This window comes from Megalopta genalis, chromosome 7, assembly GCF_051020955.1.
Source record: "Megalopta genalis isolate 19385.01 chromosome 7, iyMegGena1_principal, whole genome shotgun sequence".
Classification (NCBI taxonomy): Eukaryota; Metazoa; Arthropoda; class Insecta; order Hymenoptera; family Halictidae; genus Megalopta; species Megalopta genalis.
Window position 1 is genome coordinate 3,654,802 of NC_135019.1, and position 22,179 is coordinate 3,676,980.

Below are 22,179 nucleotides of genomic sequence, written 5' to 3' on the forward strand. Positions count from 1 at the left end.
AATATAACTGCGCTCTCGTGACGCAATTATATATATATATTATAATATTTATATTTTTTAATATAATGCGCCACAAAAGCGCAGTTATATATACAGGGTGTCCCAAAAATGTCTCGCAATTCGGAAACAATCTCGGAGAACATTTTTGTAAAGGAAAAAGTTGCTTGAAACGACCCGAGGAACCCGCCACTTTCGGATTGCGAGACATTTTTGGGATTCCAAGAAGGAAAGGAGAATACAGTTTAATACGACTTTTATTGCTGTAGCAAATGCAGCGGTATTGAATGATTTTCGCGGAAGCTTTTCGTAGCGTGCGCGATGCTCGCGACGTCGTTTCTACGCGTATAGAAAGTAATCGCGTGACGAAACGGCGAGGCGCGCGGCTCGGCAAGTGATCAAACGTTAATTACGAGAAAACAGAATGGAAGTTCGCCGGGCTCTCCGGCGATAAGGGGGTTGAAGAATCGCTCGTTTAATCCTGGGAAACCGGTAACGAGCGCTTTCCACGCGCCGCTTAGCGCCGAATTCTCATTGTTGCTCCGACGACAGGAACACAGAAACACGGAACACCTTTTGCTCGCTCCGGTTAACACGTCGAGTGCCGCGTCGGTCGCATATGGGTGACACTAGTTTTTGACCAATTTTGAACATTCATTCTCATTAATATAATAGTAACATATTCGAGCAAAAACTGAACTTGACTAGGATGTTTCGGATGCGAAAGAGTTCTAGTGCCATCCACTGTGATAAACTTCAACATTCTAGTTTAGGTTCAATTTATTAAACTGCTTTGACTTCGCGGAAATTGTAGTGGTCGATCGTCGGCGCTGAAAGTGTTAACCCTTAGCACTCCGAACCATTCTGGACGTTGGCTACCAGCTACTCAGCGCCACTTTTCGGCAGAAACGGGCATTTACAGACCCTCGTATTATTTAGTATGGTTTTGGAACTAACTAACATATTATAATGATATTGGACTTTTATGAATTGGCTGAAGTCGAGAAATTTGCAAAAAAATCAGTATTTTATTTTTTATAATTTTGTTATTGTTTGTTTTATAATTTTGTTTTGTTGTTGCAATCGCTATCTATGCGAACTCTTTCTCTCGTCGCTTTGTTGCTTGGACGATATCGCTATCACTGCTATCAAAACGATAGACTAACTGTAGAAGAAAACCTTCTACAGTTAGTCTTTCTAACATATCTGTATAAACGTCTATCTGGAGCTCATCTTCGCTACCACTTGTGTCACGAGACTCATTCGTGTTCGAACGTTTTGCCATTGTTCTAATAAAAATTATGAATAAATACATAGTTGAAAATTTCTAATTGTTATTACCAACTCACAAGATGATATTTACCAAAAAAACTTTTACCAAACAATTTATTTACCAAGAGAAGAATCACTTTTCCGATTTTCTCACTCGTTAGATCTATCTATACCGCTCGACGCTTCGAACCAGACCGAGTTCAGCTTTGAAAATCTTTTCCTCCAGATTTTATGATTATAAATCTCACTATACAGTGCGTGCTATGTTCGCATACCGATCTTTCTTCTACAAACTTGCCTTATCGCTCTTTTCAAATGGCGCCTTTGAAGTGCTCGGACCGTCGTGAGCACGCCTCTCGCGTTCTCGTCGAAACCCGCTGACATTTCTTGTATATATCTTAGTAATTTTACTATATTTTGATTTGATTTCTTGCGCCATTTCAAGAGAAAACCTCAGAGAAACATGCATGTCTGAAAAAGTTGCGCTGAAATAACTCAATTCCCCGTAATCACTAATAAACTTGAATGTCCCACGAGAGGGGACATCCGAGTGATATGCTAGAATTACGATGTCCCACGAGAGGGGACAGCGGAGTACAAAGGGTTAATCGACGCATGGCACACGGCCGTATCGTAGAAACGTTTCTTTTTTTATTTTCTATCGTCGGATGACCGCGCGAGTGTCGCGTAAAATACGGACAGAAAATATAAAAAAAAATAATGTTGAGCCGTAGCCCAACATCAACTTTTATTATTACACAAGTATTACAATTTACATATATTACAATATTCTTATATATATATTAATTTTATTATTGATTATATTATTTATATTATTATAATATATATTATTATATATATAATAATATATAATATATTATTATTTATATTTATATTATTTTAATATAATATAATATTAATATTATATTATTATATTATATAATATATAATATATAATATATACATAATATAATAATATTATAATTGTAATATATAATAATATATAATATCATTTATATATATTATATATATATATTACTTATTTATTTTAACCGATTAGTACGCGGAGGATTTAAGGTTTAAAGGATACAAAAAATAAGATTTAAAATTTAACATATACAATTTACAAGTATATAAACTTTAATATGCGCACTCGAAACGGTTGGTTCGACACTCACTCGAGACTAATTCAAGACTAACTGCTATATTGAGGATTATTCGGCCTTTTTATATTACTTTGGTATCTTATCAATGTCCGGAGCATAATGTCCGGAAATTTTGGGGATGTGATTTATACGGGAAAGGGGGCGGAATTTTTGGGTCGTTACACGAGCATCGACACGAAGGAAGTCTCGCGCGAACGAATTCTTCCTCCGATCGAACGGGATCCGCGGCACGCCCGAACAAACGAAGCGCTGTATATTCACAATATTTTTGTTTCGCGATGGAAAAACTGCTGTTGCCACGCGCGCGCTCCCGTCGTTCCTCTCTCTACAGTACAGGATCGCAAAAACCATGGATTATCCTGTTCCCGACTTTCGTATTTCTACTGTCGCGCTTTCTCCTCTTTCTACTCTCGCATTCTCTTTCTCTTCCCGTCGTTCCAGAGTCTTGTGCATCGGCGACACTGTTTTGGTTCGGCAGACGTTTTTTCCGTCCTTCGAACATTCTCTCGCCGCAACGGTGTTTACACGCCGCGGTTCGGCTTTATTCCGGATTGCCTCGAATAAATATTTATCCGAGATAATTCGTTCGAACGGGGCGCTTCTCGTTTTAGTCGAATATTTTATTCGCACTGTTCGTCGTTCCCCTCGTCGATTATTCTATTTATTTATTTATTTATTTATTTATTTATTTATTTATTTATTTATTTATTTATTTATTTATTTATTTATTTATTTATTTATTTATTTATTTATTTATTTATTTATTTATTTATTTATTTATTTATTTATTTATTTATTTATTTATTTATTTATTTATTTATTTATTTATTTATTTATTTATTTATTTATTTATTTATTTATTTATTTATTTATTTATTTATTTATTTATTTATTTATTTATTTATTTATTTATTTATTTATTTATTTATTTATTTATTTATTTATTTATTTATTTATTTATTTATTTATTTATTTATTTATTTATTTATTTATTTATTTATTTATTTATTTATTTATTTATTTATTTATTTATTTATTTATTTATTTATTTATTTATTTATTTATTTATTTATTTATTTATTTATTTATTTATTTATTTATTTATTTATTTATTTATTTATTTATTTATTTATTTATTTATTTATTTATTTATTTATTTATTTATTTATTTATTTATTTATTTATTTATTTATTTATTTATTTATTTATTTATTTATTTATTCGTTAAATGAACTGTTCGTCATAATCATTGTTCTATCTGTGTTTAGTCGAATGATTCGAGACTTCGTTCGAATGATTCGAGAGTTTCTTTGTTCGAGTAATTCGAGAATAAATGAAACGATAAACTATGGAAAAGCACTTTATATTATATCATTTTTATTTAAATCAATTATTTTCCGTACGAATTCCTGTACGAATAAATTCTTAGTCGAATACAATTTTAATTCAGACAAATTTGTATCTAGATCAATTTTTATTCGATTAAATGTTCGACAGCGATGAATGCAATTTTATTCGAATAAATTTCGATCTGTATAAATTTTTATTCGATTAAATATTCGACAACGATGAATACAATTTTATTCGAATATATTTCTATCTGCATAAATTTGTATTCGATCAAATATTCGACAGCGTCGAATACAATTCTAGTCGAATAAATTTCTATTCCAATAAATTTTTATCTAGATAAATTTCTATTCGAATAAATTTCTATTCCAATAAATTTTTATCTAGATAAATTTCTATTCGAATAAATTTTTATCTAGATAAATTTCTATTCGAATAAATTTCTATTCCAATAAATTTTTATCTAGATAAATTTCTATTCGAATAAATTTTTATCTAGATAAATTTCTATTCGAATAAATTTCTATTCCAATAAATTTTTATCTAGATAAATTTCTATTCGAATAAATTTTTATCTAGATAAATTTCTATTCGAATAAATTTCTATTCCAATAAATTTTTATCTAGATAAATTTCTATTCGAATAAATTTTTATCTAGATAAATTTCTATTCGAATAAATTTCTATTCCAATAAATTTTTATCTAGATAAATTTCTATTCGAATAAATTTTTATCTAGATAAATTTCTATTCGAATAAATTTCTATTCGACTAAACTTCTATTCGAATAAACTTCTATTCGAATAAACTTCTATCTAAATAAATTTCTATCTAGAGAGACTTTTATTCGAATAATTCGATAACGCGCGCGTCGAATGCAATTTGATCCGTTACTCTCTTCACCTGTGACCCGATGAATTATATGCTGCTGCGCGACCTTCCGTTCGGTCCCGTTATCGAAGCAATTCCAATCTACCGAAATTTAGCGGGTTCGATTATCTTCGTTCGCGGTTACGTCGACGAGAGCGGTTGCAGGACAGTGAAATCGAACGACTTCGAATTTTCGGACACGTTTTTAGCACCGTAATACACGTTTGCCCGTTTCTATCCGTTTCAGATTTCGTACGTAGTTAGAGAGGTGCCGGTAGGAGAGTGCAATGATGTCGAACGGAATGGACACGATCGTGCAACAAAACGGTGGATCCACCCTCGGACAGGCCCCGCAGGAAGAGTCCAAGACGAATCTCATTGTAAATTACCTGCCCCAGAGCATGACACAGGATGAGATCCGCTCGCTATTCTCGAGTATCGGCGAGGTGGAGAGCTGCAAGCTGATCCGCGACAAACTCACTGGTAAGTTTCCTTTTCGTTTTCACGCGTCCCGCTTTCAGAATTTTCCGCGAGTCGAATCGCGTCGAGTCGAGTCAAATCGAATCGAGTCGAGGTTAAATCGAGTCAAAGAACGAGTCAAATGTAATCAAATTGGGTGGAGTCAAGTCAAATCGAGTCGAATCTAATCAAATTGAGTCATATCTAATCAAATCGAGTCAAATCTAATCAAATTGATTCAAATTTAATCAAATCGAGTCAAATCGAGTCAAATCGAGTCAAATCGAGTCAAATCTAATCAAATCTAGTCAGATTGAGTCAAATCTAATCAAATCGAGTGAAACTCAGTAAAAACTGGTTAAATCGAGTCCAAGAATAGAATAAAAAATCGAGTCAAATCTATTAAAAAATCAAGTCAAATCGAGTCGAAAATTAAGTCAAATCAAATAAAAAATCAAGTCAAATCTAATCAAATCGAGTGAAATCGAGTAAAAGTTGGTTAAATCGAATCAAAAGCCGAGTCCAAAACTCGAATTAGAAATTGAGTCAAATCTATTAAAAAATCGAGTCAAATCGAGTCAAAAATTCAGTCAAACCGAGTCAAAAATCAAGTAAAATCTAATAAAATCGAGTGAAATCCAGTAGGATCTGGTTAAATTGAGTCAAAACTAGAATAAACAATCGAGTCAAATCGAGTCAAAAATTGAGTCAAATCGAGTCAAAAATCAAGTCAAATCGAGTCAAAAATCAAGTTAAATCGAGTGAAATCGAGTAAAAACTGGTTAAATCGAGTCAAAACTCGAATAAAAAATGGAGTCAAAACTCGAATCAAAAATCGACTCGAAGCTCGAATCAAAAATTGAGTCAAAACTCGAATCAAAAATCGAGTCAAATCGATTAAAAAATCGAGTCAAATCTCGCGTTTCTCGTGAAAATAGATTTAACTCCTTCATTCCTGGAAGAACCGCTTCGCCATTAAAGAAGTTAACACGTAGGAAAAACGAAAATGTAAACAACGCGAAATAAAATATTATCTCTTATAAAAATCGGTAAAAATAATTTACCAAGTCGGTCTGGTACACGTTCGCGTTATCCGCGATCGGCTGTTCCGTCCGCGAATCAATACTTATCGCGAGCACCCGGCACTCGAGCTTGATTTATCCATCTCCGTGGACCAGGCGGTCGTGTCCCTCCGGGCCGCGACCCTTCGTTCGCTGTTAGGGCATCACAGCTGTTAGGGTATCTCTGGAGCCGAATCTCTGGAGCCGTGGAGCCGTCGTCTCTCGAAAGCTCGTCGACGCTCGTGCTTGCGAAATTGATGGACACGGGAGGATCGGGCCGTTGTGCCAATGGACACCTGTCGATGCCAGATGGTCGGGAGCTGTGTCGCTGTCATTGCCGGCGTCGCTCTCACCGTCAACGTCGCCGTCAACGTCGCAGTCGCCGTCGACTCGACGGGAATCGCGCGATTTGAAAAATCGCTCGCGTCGATGCGTCGCGTTTTTAAACAGCGACGCTCGGTCGCTGGGATATCAGGGGCGAAAATGGTAAACGATGTCGGTGGTAGAATCGAACGAACGATCGGAGGACGAGAGGAGAGAGAAAATGGAATGGAATGAAGATGGAAAGAAATGGAAAAGAAAGGTTATGTCAAGAGGAAAGAAGGGGAGAATTAATAAAGAAAAGATAAGGAATAAGGAAAACGAAAGAAGGAAAAATATGGAAAGGATAAGGATAAGGAATAAGGGAAAGAAAAATATAAAAGGAGAGAAAGATGAGGAATGGGGAGAAGAGAAGAAAGAAAAATATGGAAAGAAAAAATAAGGAATAAGGAAAAGAAAGAAGAGAAAAATATAAAAAGAAAAGAAAAGAAAAATAAATCGGAAAGAATAAGGAATGAAGAAAGGAAAAGAAAAATAAAACAGAAAGAATAAGGAATGAAGGAAGGAAAAGAAAAATAAATCAGAAAGAATAAGGGATGAAGAAAAGAAAAGAAAAAGAAAACAGAAAGAATAAGGAATGAAGAAAAGAAAAGAAAAATAAATCTGAAAGAATAAGGAATGAAGAAAAGAACAGAAAAATAAATAAAAAATATAAGGATTATAAGGAAAACTAGAGAGAAATAAATAAAAAATATAAGGAATAAGGAAAAGAAGAGAGAAATAAATAAAAAAAGATAAAGAATAAGGAAAATAAAAGAAAAATAAACAAAATAGAGATAAAGAACAAGGAAAATAAACAAAAAAAGATAAAGAACAAGGAAAGAAAAGAGAAAGGAAAGGAAGACGGTCGCGTCTAAGGCAGGTTCTGTTAGATTCGCCTTACCGACGAGTCCCGCTAGCAGACCCGGAGACGAAACGCTTTAAACAATTGCCAAATCGAGTTCCAGCGTGGACAAGTTCGCGGATGAAATAATGAAACTGTCGAGAGAGAGAGAGAGAGAGAGAGAGAGAGCATGTGAGCGAAAATTGCCGCGCAAGCATAAGCATAAAATACGACAATAAACACGCACCAAGAGACAACGAATGTTTTAACGGAATTGTTTATCGGGACGAAACAGTTCCAGCTCTCGTGACAACGGGAGAAGACGCACAGGTTCGTTCGATGAAGATCCATGCAAATAATCTGGACGCAGAGAGAGAGAGAGAGAGAGAGAGAGAGAGCACGGTGGACCAAACGTTGGGCAAAAACATTCTCGAAAACAGGAATCGTTGGATTAGCTTAACCGTCCGCGAACGATGATCGCCCGATCGGATTTCTTGACGTACGATTACCTCGATGAAGCAATAAACAAGGAATCGACTGATATCGGCGAGTCGCGCGCGTCTAAGGCAGGGTCTGCTAGGTTCGCCTTACCGACGAGTCCCGGCCAGCAGACCCGGGGACGAAACGTGATTTCATCGACTATTTCGAACATATCTTTTCTTTTCTTTTCTTTTCTTTTCTTTTCTTTTCTTTTCTTTTCTTTTCTTTTCTTTTCTTTTCTTTTCTTTTCTTTTCTTTCCTTTCCATTTCTTTTCTTTTCTTTTCTTTCCATTTCTTTTCTTTTCTTTTCTTTTCCTCGGGGAATACGCGTCGTTTCGTACCATTGCTCCAGAACTGAAGCCGAGTCGATCGGAAAAGAAAGGCGTGGCTCTCGGTTGCGTAATGTCTGCCAACGATTGGAACGACTGCTGGATATTACGGTATAATGGATTCGTTAATTAATTATGGCAATAATTTGATTAGACCCAGGCTCCACGGTATTCAAGGTCCGATAATGATTTTTTAACTCCGGGTATCGTGCTTCTTTATTCTGCGTTTTTCTATCGTAGCGAGAGTCCTATTAATTGTTGTCATTTGTTATGGTTATTACTAGACTGCGGATTTTTGTACATTTATCGCGAGAAATGTATAGTATATGTAATATAATATTATATAGTATATAGCATATATAATATAATATTATATAGTATATAGCATATATAATATAATATTATACACAGTATATAGCATATATAATATAATATTATATAGTACATAGTAAATTATATAGTAAATCGATCTTGCCATTTATGGTTTCGAATGAAAAGAGCAAATCCGTCACGGTTCTTCCGATATTGAAAGTAAATAATAATAATAATAATAATATTGAAATATAGATAAATAAATAAATCAATAAATAAATATATATAAAATTACGGTGAAACATCATTTTAGTATACCGAGCTGCTTTTATCGAGCTGGAACACTTCGTTCATGCGCGTGCGGTTGACGTCGAGTAACGCAACGAAGGATTGCGCAATGTTGTGTTCGTTCTCCGAGCTTTTTCACCGGGTATCGGGCTCCGCGGGGTCCAGAAACTCGCAGAGAGAGAAAGAGAGAGAGAGAGAGAGAGAGAGAGAGAAAGAGAGAGAGAGAGAGAAATAGAGGAAGAGAGAGAGAGAGAGAGAGAGAGAAATAGAGGAAGAGAGAGAGAGAGAGAAATAGAGGAAGAGAGAGAGAGAGAGAGAGCAAAATAAACAGAAGAGGAAACAGAGAGAAATATAGAAAGAAATTAGAGAAATAAAGAAAAAGAGGTAGAGAGAAATAGGGGAAGAGAAAGCGAGAGAAATAGAGAAAGAGAAAGAGGTAAGAGGAATAGAAAAAGAGACAGAGGGAAGAGGAATAGAGAATAAGTGAAATAGAAAAAGAGAAAGAGGGAAGAGGAGTAGAGAATAAGAGAAATAGAAATAAATAGAGAAAAAGAAAAAGAGAGAAATTGAGGAAGAGAGAGCGGAAGAAATAGAAAAAGAGAGAGAAGTAGAGGAAGAGAGCGAGAAAAATATAGAAATAGAGAAACGGAGAAAGAGAAATAAAGGAAGAGAGAGCCAGAGAAATAGAGAGAGAGAGAGAGAGAGAAACATAGAATTAGAGAAATGTAGGAAGAGAGAGCCAGAGAGATAGAGAGAGAGAAATATAGAATTAGAGAAATAGAGAAAAAGAGAGAGAGAAATATAGAATTAGAGAAATAGAGAACAAGAGAGAGAAATATAGAATTAGAGAAATAGGGAAATAAAGGAAGAGGGAGCAAGAGAGAGATAGAAATACAGAATTAGAGAAATAGAGAAAAATAAAAACAAAGGAACAGAGAGCAATAGAAATACAGAAAGAGAGAGATAGAAATACAGAATTAGAGAAATAGAGAAAAAGGGCGAGAGAAATAAAGCGAGAGCGAGAAAAGGAGAGAGAGATCTCTCTCGAGAGAAATATAGAATTAGAGAAACAGAGAAAGAGAGAGAGAGAGCCCCTTTCGTCGTAATCCTGTGCGCGAACGCCGCCGGCGAAAATTCCCAACGGCTCTAAACACGGCGAGAAAGAGAAGAGGATAAAGAGAGAGAGGAAGAGAGAGGGAGAGGGATAGAGACGCGCACGTGCTCGCGAACGTCGCGACGCTATTTCTAGCGGGCGAGTAGCGGGGGCGTCGTTTCGTTTGGTTTCAGGCATCGCCGCTCTTTATATTCGACCTCGCCGCCCGAAGCCGCGATCTCAGGGCCGTACACTCGTTCTCTGTACCAACACCGAGGAAACGGCTTTCTTTCGGCTCGGATACTACAGATGAATGGACGGCGGCAGCGCCGCGGCGCCCGTCGACCGCCGCGTACACGGTGTCCCGATATTCGCGGCGCGAAGCTCCCGGAAGCCCGAAAGCTCCCGGAAATTGAGAAAAGATATGAGAGTCGTTGCACAGATAACTTTGTATTCGGAAAAGAGAAATCGAATTCGAAACGAAATTTCGAATCGAATGTAGAATTCTATAGAATTAGAGAAATAGAGACAGAGGAAGAGAGAGAGAGAGCAAGAGAAACAGAAGAGGAAACAGAGAGAGATATAGAAAGAAATTAGAGAAATAAAGAAGAAGAGGAAGAGAGAAATAGAGAAAGGGGGAAGATAAATAGAGAAGAAGAGGAAGAGAGAAATAGAGAAAGGGGGAAGAGAAATAGAGAATAAGAGAAATAGAGAAAAAAGAAGAGAAAAATAGAAAAATAGAGAAGTAGAAAAAGAGAGAAATTGAGGAAGAGAGAGAGAGAACTATAGAATTAGAGATATAGAGAAAGAGAGATAGAGACAGAGGAAGAGAGAGAAATAGAGAATTAGAGAAATAAAGGAAGAGAGAGAGAGAGAGAAATATAGAATTAGAGAAATAAAGAAAGCGAGAGAGGGAGAAATATAGAATTAGAGAAATATAGAATTAGGGAAATAGAACGATTCGAAACGAAATTTCGAATCGAATATAGAACTATAGAATTAGAGAAATAGAGAAAGAGAGATAGAGACAGAGGAAGAGAGAGAAATAGAGAATTAGAGAAATAAAGGAAGAGAGAGAGAGAGAGAAATATAGAATTAGAGAAATAAAGAAAGCGAGAGAGGGAGAAATATAGAATTAGAGAAATATAGAATTAGGGAAATAGAAACGATTCGAAACGAAATTTCGAATCGAATATAGAACTATAGAATTAGAGAAATAGAGAAAGAGAGATAGAGACAGAGGAAGAGAGAGAAATAGAGAATTAGAGAAATAAAGGAAGAGAGAGAGAGAGAAATATAGAATTAGAGAAATAGAAACGATTCGAAACGAAATTTCGAATCGAATTCGATTGTCTCTTTTTCGAATACAAAGTTATCTGTGCAACGACTCTCTCATCTTTTCACGCAGAATTCCCTTTTGCGGTTGCGTCGCAAAAACGTTGGAACATTCTGCGAATGAAATAGTTGTGCAGAAATCAAAGAACTTTTGACAGCAACGAGACTTTTGATAGCACTTTTACGTTGATGCTGAAACGTTTGGTAGAACAAGGGAAAAACAGAGAGAGAGAGAGAGAGAGAGAGAGAGAGAGAGAGAGAGAGAGAGAGCATGTAGTACGAACGTGTCATTTAACCTTGAAAATTTATGTTGTTTTTGGCACAACTTTTTCCATTCAGTCCCAACACCGCGACGCGCGGAACGTCGACAAAACATTGGCGTTTTCAAGGGTGCCGTCGCCGAAAAGAGATTTGTTATAGCCGTGTTCGATCTTCTTAGCAAGCGCTCGCTTGAAATCGCAGCGTTTCCCCGCGAGTCTGTTTGTTTGAATTCTAGCGAGTCGATAGAGAAGCTCGACAGATTCGTTCACCGTTCATTATTTATGCCCGCCGTAAGTGGCGCGTTTACGCTGTTTACGAGTTTTCCTCTTGCCGTTCCCCTTGCACCCTTCGTTGCGTCGCGTACGAGGAACCGTAACGTCGTGTTTCATAATAATAATAATAATAATAATAATAATAACAGATTCTTGTATAGAGTAAAAAAACCATTTGTTATGGAAAAATTAATAACGAATAGAGTGATTTTATATAGCAATCGCGTGAGTACAAATAAAGAGAGAGAAAGGAAAAAGAAAACGGGACGAAAAAGAGAAAAATATCGAAATTAGTTGGATTTGTACATACGTATAAATACACGCATATAAACATATAACATATACATATAACATATGTATAATAAATATATATAATATATAAAATGTATAAATATATATACTATATAAAATATATAAATATATAAATGTATAAATATATATACTATATAAAATATATAAATATATAAATGTATAATGTATAAATAATATATACAATATATAAAATATATTATATATAATTATATAGTGTATAAATATATAATGTATAATGTATAAATAATATATACAATATATAAAATATATAATATATAATTATATAGTGCATAAATATATAATGTATAATGAATAAATATATAATGTATAATATATAAATAATATATACAATATATAAAATATATAATATATAATAATGTATAATGTATAAATAATATATAAAATATATAATGTATAAATAACATATAAATGCATAATACATCGCACACAACACAAAGTAAGAACAAGAATACGAAAAAGTGTATCCTAACCTTGACACAACAGGCCGACAGATCTCGCCGAGCACAAAAGCATATGCCAAAAAACCACCAAACAATAATAGAAACGGAATTAGGTTGAACAGTATGATGAACCATAAACCGTAATAACAGCTGCGTGCCCGAAGAATGTATTCGAGCCGCGAAAACGATCGATAATAAATCGTTGCACGCGATCGTGTAGCGATCTCGTACGTTCGAATCATCCAACCGACGATCTCCTGACCGTTTCTCCGTGATTTTCGTGTTACAGGACAAAGCCTGGGTTACGGTTTCGTCAACTATCATCGGCCGGAGGATGCCGAGAAGGCGATCAACACGCTCAACGGCCTCCGTCTGCAGAATAAAACGATCAAGGTACGTATATGCGTACGTATATGTGTGTGTGTGTGAGTGCGAGAGTGTTAATCGTGTCCGGCGATCGTTCTCGCCGAAGAAACAAACGGTCCTCCCCGAAGAGTTTTTGCAGGAATTGGCTCCGCGTTCGACGTTTGCGCAACATTGTATATAACGGCGGCCGCGAGCCGCGTTTTCGATCCGCGACGCTAACGATTTCCGCGATGGCTCGGGGGGGTTGCGTTCTGCCGCGGGCCGCGCGCGCGGGGGGTTGCGCGTGTCGCAATAATAGAAACCGGCTTGGCGCGCTGGCTCGGCGATATTTCAGCGAGCGCGCGACTCGCGCGACAGTTATCGCACCTGCGTGGAAAAGAGTTGTCCCGGAAAGTTGGTCGCGTGGCCAAAACGCCGCGTCGCGCCGCAGCGAATATTGGCGGCGGGGCGCGTGGGACGGGGCTTCGTATTTTAATGTTTCGAGGAGAGCGGCAACCGGCGCACAGTGGGGGCTGGATCGAGAAATTCAGTGACATTCTGTTATAACTTTTGAACCGTCGAAGATATCGCAATGAAATTTTCGCCAAAATATTTTGTTATATAATAATAATATAATATAATTAATATAACAAGTAATATAATAATATAATATAATATAATATAATATAATATAATATAATATAATATAATATAATATAATATAATATAATAATATAATATAATATAATATAATATAATATAATATAATATAATATAATATAATATAATATAATATAATAATATAATATAATATAATATAATATAATATAATATAATATAATATAATAATATAATATAATATAATATAATATAATATAATATAATATAATATAATATAATATAATATAATATAATATAATATAATATAATATAATATAATAATATAATATAATATAATATAATATAATATAATATAATAATATATTGTCCAGCTATAGATAATTAAATTTCTTTTTGCATTTGTTAAACGATAATTTTTAATTAATTTTCATTGACATCTTTTGTGAAAAACAAAATTGTTTAAATATAATGTTATAAAGTATTTGTAACATTACAATGGTAACGTACCTGGAATTACTAGCGGGTCCTCGTAACCAGTGTGGGTGCAATAAAGTACGCGTCCCAGAAAAAGGTCTCTGTATGCATTAAATCCTGAAGCTGCAGATTTATTGAAACAATAACAAGATGGTAAGATTAATTAACGTGCTCTACGTTTTATCAAAAGTTCGAACTGTTGAAATTTACCAACTACGTACAACGCGTACAGAGAACTTTTTCTGGGACGCGTACTTTATTGCACCCGCGCTGGTTACGAGGACCCACTGGTAATTCCAGGTACGTTAGTATTGTAATGTTACAAAGTTTGTTTCGTTTACTTATATTTTTCATGTTGTATGGAATAATTAAACATTTTAAATATCTGTCGATTTACTGACGAAGAAGCGTGCTGTAATATCGACTGGAACACAGAGAGATTATCTTCGATATCTTGAATCTCGAAGTAACGTAACGTCGATACCTTTAAAACGTAATAATTTGCAATCTCGTTCGTCTTGGTATGTAACTTGTACAGAATTACCTAGAGGAAAGTATCCTGAAAGTATTCTGTTTGTCCGAAACCGTGATTCCTTGGGTGTCAAAAGATGTTCCTTGTCGAATGTAAAGAATTTTTACACTTTTTCTATTTTATTGAACATCATATTTTTCATACATAGGATACGATAATCTTAATTCAAGCTACTGTTTCCTAACGAGAAGTATTGCCTCCTAATGTTAAAATAGAAAGCAAAGGAAGAAATTAATTAGGTTCGTCGGGACATTGCGAGGAAAAGAAGCATACTTTTTAGCGTCGAATGTAGCGTTCGAAATGTTCAACTTTAAATTGTCGCATCTGTTACAATTTACGATCATTTTTACTAATATTTCCACTTTCGAGGGTAATGGACATTTAGCAAGCGATAAAAATTCACTGGACATCGATACGAGAAAATTAGGTTTTTCTCAAAAAGTCACTAAAATCTTCGATCCGGCCCACTGTGCGGCGTTCGATAATCGCGACCGCGAGGTCGGCTCGGCGTATCGTTTTCTATTTCGAACGCGAACGTTAACGCGCGATTCGGCCCGATTCTTCTCCATTCGTCTGTCACCGCGATACTCTCTCTCTCTCTCTCTCTCTCTCTCTCTCTCTCTCTCTCTCTCGGGCGGTTTCGCGCGCGTTTGTTCGAAGTTTACGCGCCGCCGATGACGGCCGATTCTATTCGAACCGAACGCGGACGGTTTGTTTATAGCGCGCTGTTTCTACTCGAGACTAATCTAATTCTGTCTAGAGTTGTAACGCCGCGATTCTCTCCTCCGCGGTCCGCCTATTACGGACCGATTCTACTCGAGTCGAACGCGGATCGCTTATTGCCAACTGTTTCTACTCGAAATAGACCGCGCGCGTTGTCCCGGTTTCTCGAACTAAATACAGTAATGTCCCCCTAATTGACGCTGCGATTGTCCAAAAAAATGGACAATTTGGGAAGAGGAGATACGATTATTCGAGCTTTGCGACTCATTTTTATAGTTTTATAGTAATTTCTTATAGTTTTCTTTTCAAAGGGTCCATTTTCGTGCACAATTTGAGAGTCGATTAGGGAGAATTCAGTGTACAGCAATGTCTCTCTAACTGACGCTCGGATTGTGCGCAGAAATGGACAATTTCGGAAGAGAAGATACGATTAATTTGAGTTTTGCATGCCTTGTTTTTATAATTACCGATTCTCAACAACTATAAAAACGAGCCGCGAGGCTCGAATAATCGCGTCTCCTCTTCCTCGCATTGTCCAGTTTTTCGAGTGCGAATCAGCGTCAAAATTACTGCAAAATTGCTGCAAAATCACTGCAAAATTACAGCAAAATTACTGTAAAATTACCGTAAAATTACTGCAAAATTGCTGCTAAATTACTGCAAAATTACTGTAATCGGACTAGAAGGTAGAATTACTGCAAAATTACTGTAAAATTACTGTGATCGGACTAGAGGGTAGAATTACTGCAAAATTACTGCATAATTACAGCAAAATTACTGTAAAATTACTGCAAAATTACTGCATAATTACAGCAAAATTACTGCAAAATAACAGCAAAATTACTGTAAAATTACCGTAAAATTACTGTAATCGGACTAGAGGGTAGAATTACTGCAAAATTACAGCAAAATTACAGCATAATTACAGCAAAATTACTGCAAAATAACAGCAAAATTACTGTAAAATTACCGTAAAATTACTGTAATCGGACTAGAGGGTAGAATTACTGCAAAATTACAGCAAAATTACAGCATAATTACAGCAAAATTACTGCAAAATTACTGTAAAATTACCGTAAAATTACTGTAATCGGACGAGAGGGCAGAATTAACGTCCCGTTCCCCCAGGAATCATTTCAGCAATTGTTAGCAATCGTTAGAAATCGTTAGAAATCGTTAGCGTCCGGAAGAAAGCGGCCGGCAACGCCGTTCTCACGTGTCCGCGTTTATCGACCGTTTCTACTCGATCCGCGGCGTGCGAACGTAGAAAACAATGCCGCCCGGCCGTGCCCATTGCTGGCCGTTTCTACTGGAAGCGTGGGCGTGCACACGCGTAGCTCGTGGAAGCACACAGTATTATTCGTCTGCCCGTTGCCGGACGTCTCTAACGGCGACACAGTCGGCAGGCGCGCGCTATCTGTTCCCTATCGATTTGTCTCCCACTCGCGAATTTCGTATCAAATCGGCGCCGTGGCAAGCAAACAACACCCTATTGTGCTCCGGCCAATGTCTATAATCGGGAACCCGGCGACACCAACCGATCGATAACGGGACAACAAGCGCAGCCGAATCGCATTCGATACCACTTCCGCGCGATTTCACGAGTTCGCCGGGCAATAACAATCAGAGTCCGATGCCGCCATTGTGCCGGTATTTTTTCGGTCGTTCTTTCATCATTTCTGTAGAAAGCGAAATACCGAAATACCGAAATACCGTAGTACTATAGTAATATAATAATAATGCTGTGATAATACTACATTTAATAACGCTATGTATAGTACTATAATAATAATGTAATAATAGTAATATTAATAACACTATAATAATAGTAATAATATTAATAATGCTGTAATAATAGTAATAATATTAATAACACTGTAATAATAGTAATAATATTAATAATATTATAACGATAGAAATAACAATAATAATAATACTATAACGATAGTAATAATAATAATAATACTATAACGATAGTAATAATAATAATAATGCTATAACGATAGTAATAATAATAATTATACTATAATAATAGTAATAATAATAATAATACTATAAGAATAGTAATAATAATAATTATACTATAATAATAGCAATAATAATAATTAGACTATAATAATAGTAATAATAATAATAATACTACAATAATAGTAATAATAATAATTGTACTATAATAATAGTAATAATAATAATAATTATTGTTATTATTATCTATATATAACTATGTATATAATAATAATAGAATTGAGTTTGTGTTTAGACTTTAGACAAATTTTATTTGGGACGATTTCACCGATCCATTACACTCGTTTGTATATCCAGAATAAAATTAAATTATATAACTTAAATTGAATTGTAACTATACATTTAATTTTCATCTAATTATATTCAATAAATAATTTGATTTTTCTGAAAGAATTTGTCAAGAGTTTAATGCTCGACAAAATAGATACTCTTTTGAAAAATAGGGAGAAGAATAAACATTTCGAGTTCGGATTCGAATTTTGCGAATTTTTTTACCTGTATTTCTAATTTTATTATCTATACATCCAAAATTAAATAAATTCTCTCCCTCAGATTTTGTAAACAAAAACGGAAGCGGTGATACGATTATTCGAGCATCTTGCCAAATTGTCCAGTTTTGTTTACAAGCTAAGGAAAATTTTGGAAAGAGGAGATACGATTTTTCGAACATCTTGCCAAATTGTCCACTTTCTTTTTTACAAGCTAAGATGCAATTGGAGAGAATTTACTGTTCTCGTTCCGAAAAAATAAAAGAAGACCGCGGAGGCGCCGCGATCATTGCGCTGTTCGTGCAGTTGGGTACGATCGATCGTTGTAACCAAACCTGGGGCTCGTATCGGTGTTATACACCGATATTATTAATATTTCGGTATTTTTTACCAGTATGGACGTCACCTTCCTATTAAAACAAATTTTCCAACTATAGTAAATTCTCTCCAATCTTCCATCGGCTTGCAAACGAAAATAGACAATTTGCGAATAGAAAGTATAATTATTCGAATTATTATTCGAGGTTCGTGGCTCCTTTTTATAGTCGCCGAACAATTTAAAGAAACGAGCTATAACGTTCGAATAATCGTATCTCCTCTTCCTAAATTGTCCATTTTTGTTTACAAGCTGAAGGAAAATTAGGAAGAATTTATTGTAGCAGTTCAGTCGCGACGATACGGACACAAACACCTGCACAATACCCTAAAACTCGAAACATTTCGGATATCAGTCTCTGATAACAATCGCCGTGTCCCTTGCGCCGGTAACAAAAGTACAGCAAATTCTCTTTAATTGACGCGCAGATAGGAAACCAAAATCGACAATTCGGGAAGAGAAGGATATGATAATCGTGCTTTCTCTTCCCGAATCTTTTTTTCCAAACGGAGAATTTACCGTACAGTAATTTCTCTCTAAATGACATAATTTTGGTCTGCCACGAATGACGCCACGCACGATACACTAAATTCTCCCTGATCGATGCTCAGCTTGGAAGCAAAAATGGACAATTTGGGAAGAGACCGCACGATTATCGTATTCTCCTCTTCTCAAATTGTCCTTTTTAGTTCCCAAGCTGTGCGCCAATCAGGGACGTACAGTAATGTACAGTAATTTTTCTCTAAATTTCGCCGGGTCGGAATCGCAACCAATGTCTCCCTAAATGACGTAATTTTGGTCTGCCACGAATGACGCCACTCATGATACACTAAATTCTCCCTGATCGATGCTCGGCTTGGAAGCAAAAATGGACAATTTGGGAAGAGACCGCACGATTATCGTATTCTCCTCTTCTCAAATTGTCCTTTTTAGTTCCCAAGCTGTGCGCCAATCAGGGACGTACAGTAATGTACAGTAATTTTTCTCTAAATTTCGCCGGGTCGGAATCGCAACCAATGTCTCCCTAAATGACGTAATTTTGGTCTGCCACGAATGACGCCACGCACGATACACTAAATTCTCCCTGATCGATGCTCGGCTTGGAAGCAAAAATGGACAATTTGGGAAGAGACCGCACGATTATCGTATTCTCCTCTTCTCAAATTGTCCTTTTTAGTTCCCAAGCTGTGCGCCAATCAGGGACGTACAGTAATGTACAGTAATTTTTCTCTAAATTTCGCCGGGTCGGGATCGCAACCAATGTCCCCCCAAATGACGTAATTTTGGTCCGCCACGAATGACGCCGTGGTACACTAAATTCTCCCTGATCGTCGCCCAACATCGAAACAAAAATGGACAATTCGGGAAGAGAAGAACACGGTAATCACACGACTAATCTTTTAAAACATATTGACTGAAAAAATTGTAACAAAAATTCCTGCGAAATTCCTCAACGATCCGGCCCACCGCGAGCGTCCCAATTCGCGAGAATTTAACCGTGCACGGAGAGCGAAAAATACTGTTGTCGCTGTAGCTATAGTATCTGTCGCGTTCCGATTGCTCCTCCGAAGCACAAATTTCGTCGTAACAGCCGGCATGAACCGTTGGTGACTGAATGATATTGATATTGGTCCCTAAATGTCGCCGGGTCGAAATCGCAACCAATGTCTCCCCAAATGACGTAATTTTGGTCTGCCACGAATGACGCCACTCACGATACACTAAATTCTCCCTGATCGATGCTCGGCTTGGAAGCAAAAATGGACAATTTAGAAAGAGAAGAACACGATAATCGTGCTTCCTTTCCCAAAATTCTCCTCTCTCGTTCCTACTCTGAACGTCAATTACGCAGAATTATTAAATTAATATTAAATTAAAATTACTTACAAATTATTTATTAAACGCGAGACACATTTAATAGTCCCCAGTTGAACACGACTAATCTTTTCAAACATTTCAATCGAACCTATCATCGAAATATCTCGGAACGACAGAACAAATTGTAACAACAATTCCTGCGGAATTCCTCAACGATCCGGCCCACCGCGAGCGTCCCAATTCGCGAGAATTTAACCGTGCACGAAGAGCGAATAATACTGTTGTCGCTGTAGCTGTAGTATCTGTCGCGTTCCGATTGCTCCTCCGAAGCACAAATTTCGTCGTAACAGCCGGCATGAACCGTTGGTGACTGAATGATATTGATATTGGTCCCTAAATGTCGCCGGGTCGAAATCGCAACCAATGTCTCCCCAAATGACGTAATTTTGGTCTGCCACGAATGACGCCACGCACGATACACTAAATTCTCTCTGATCGATGCTCGGCTTGGAAGCAAAAATGGACAATTTGGGAAGAGAAGAACACGATAATCGTGCCTCATTTCCCAAAATTCTCCTCTCTCGTTCCTACTCTGAACGTCAATTACGCAGAATTATTAAATTAATATTAAATTAAAATTACTTACAAATTATTTATTAAACGCGAGACACATTTAATAGTCCCCAGTTGAACACGACTAATCTTTTCAAACATTTCAATCGAACCTATCATCGAAATATCTCGGAACGACAGAAAAAATTGTAACAACAATTCCTGCGGAATTCCTCAACGATCCGGCCCACCGCGAGCGTCCCAATTCGCGAGAATTTAACCGTGCACGAAGAACGAATAATACTGTTGTCGCTGTAGCTATAGTATCTGTCGCGTTCCGATTGCTCCTCCGAAGCACAAATTTCGTCGTAACAGCCGGCATGAACCGTTGGTGACTGAATGATATTGATATTGGTCCCTAAATGTCGCCGGGTCGAAATCGCAACCAATGTCTCCCCAAATGACGTAATTTTGGTCTGCCACGAATGACGCCACGCACGATACACTAAATTCTCTCTGATCGATGCTCGGCTTGGAAGCAAAAATGGACAATTTGGGAAGAGAAGAACACGATAATCGTGCCTCATTTCCCAAAATTCTCCTCTCTCGTTCCTACTCTGAACGTCAATTACGCAGAATTATTAAATTAATATTAAATTAAAATTACTTACAAATTATTTATTAAACGCGAGACACATTTAATAGTCCCCAGTTGAACACGACTAATCTTTTCAAACATTTCAATCGAACCTATCATCGAAATATCTCGGAACGACAGAAAAAATTGTAACAACAATTCCTGCGGAATTCCTCAACGATCCGGCCCACCGCGAGCGTCCCAATTCGCGAGAATTTAACCGTGCACGAAGAACGAATAATACTGTTGTCGCTGTAGCTATAGTATCTGTCGCGTTCCGATTGCTCCTCCGAAGCACAAATTTCGTCGTAACAGCCGGCATGAACCGTTGGTGACTGAATGATCTTGGTGCCGTCTGCCTTAGGTATCGTACGCAAGACCGAGCAGCGAGGCGATCAAAGGCGCGAACCTTTACGTGAGCGGTCTGCCGAAGAACATGACGCAACAAGACCTGGAGAATCTGTTCAGCTCGTACGGCAGAATCATCACGTCGCGGATACTCTGCGACAACATCACCGGTAAGTTGTTGCACCCGGCGCGCGGGCGGCGGCCGGCCATCGTTCCGTCGAGCCTCGCCGGCGACGAGAGAACATATATCAGCACGGTCCGACGGGATCGCACGCCGTGGACAGGGCCGAGCCCCGTCGACGCTCGCACAGCTATATTAAATAAATACATAAAAATATATATAATATATATATATATATTAACGGTTCGCTTCCTCGAGAAGAGGGAGCCGTCGAGGCCGATCTTAACGGAGCCGGAGCGACACGTTCCGAGAAAAAGCCCGAGAAAAAAGTCGAGAAAACAAAATACCGAGAGAAAAAAAAGTCAAGAAAACACGCAAGAGCCAAAAACAATCGGCACCCGTATGGAAGGCTGAGAGAGTCGATAAGAATGAAAAAAACACACACGCACAGGTGGCCTCGGAGTAGATCGCGGGACCGTGCGAGTCGGACAGACGCGCACGAGCGTTCCGCGCGGAGAGGCGCGTGGAGAGACCCGTCCGTCCGATCGAGGATCGAGATACAAGAGAGTAGGCCATGGGGTTTCCCAGGTATCCGAA

General features: G+C 37.1%; 1 protein-coding gene across 15 annotated transcripts in view; it reads left to right on the top strand.

Moving 5' to 3' along the window:
• Window positions 1–22,179, top strand: part of LOC117229184 (ELAV-like protein 1) — a 134,613-nt gene that overhangs the window by 83,183 nt on the left and 29,251 nt on the right. For all 15 annotated transcript variants that reach the window (XM_076523613.1, XM_076523612.1, XM_076523611.1 and 12 more), the window contains exons 2-4: window positions 4,903–5,138; window positions 12,812–12,915; window positions 21,478–21,631. In XM_076523613.1, the coding sequence (XP_076379728.1) occupies window positions 4,943–5,138; window positions 12,812–12,915; window positions 21,478–21,631 (454 nt within the window). In that variant the 5' untranslated portion in view covers window positions 4,903–4,942. The remainder of the gene's footprint in view (window positions 1–4,902; window positions 5,139–12,811; window positions 12,916–21,477; window positions 21,632–22,179) is intronic.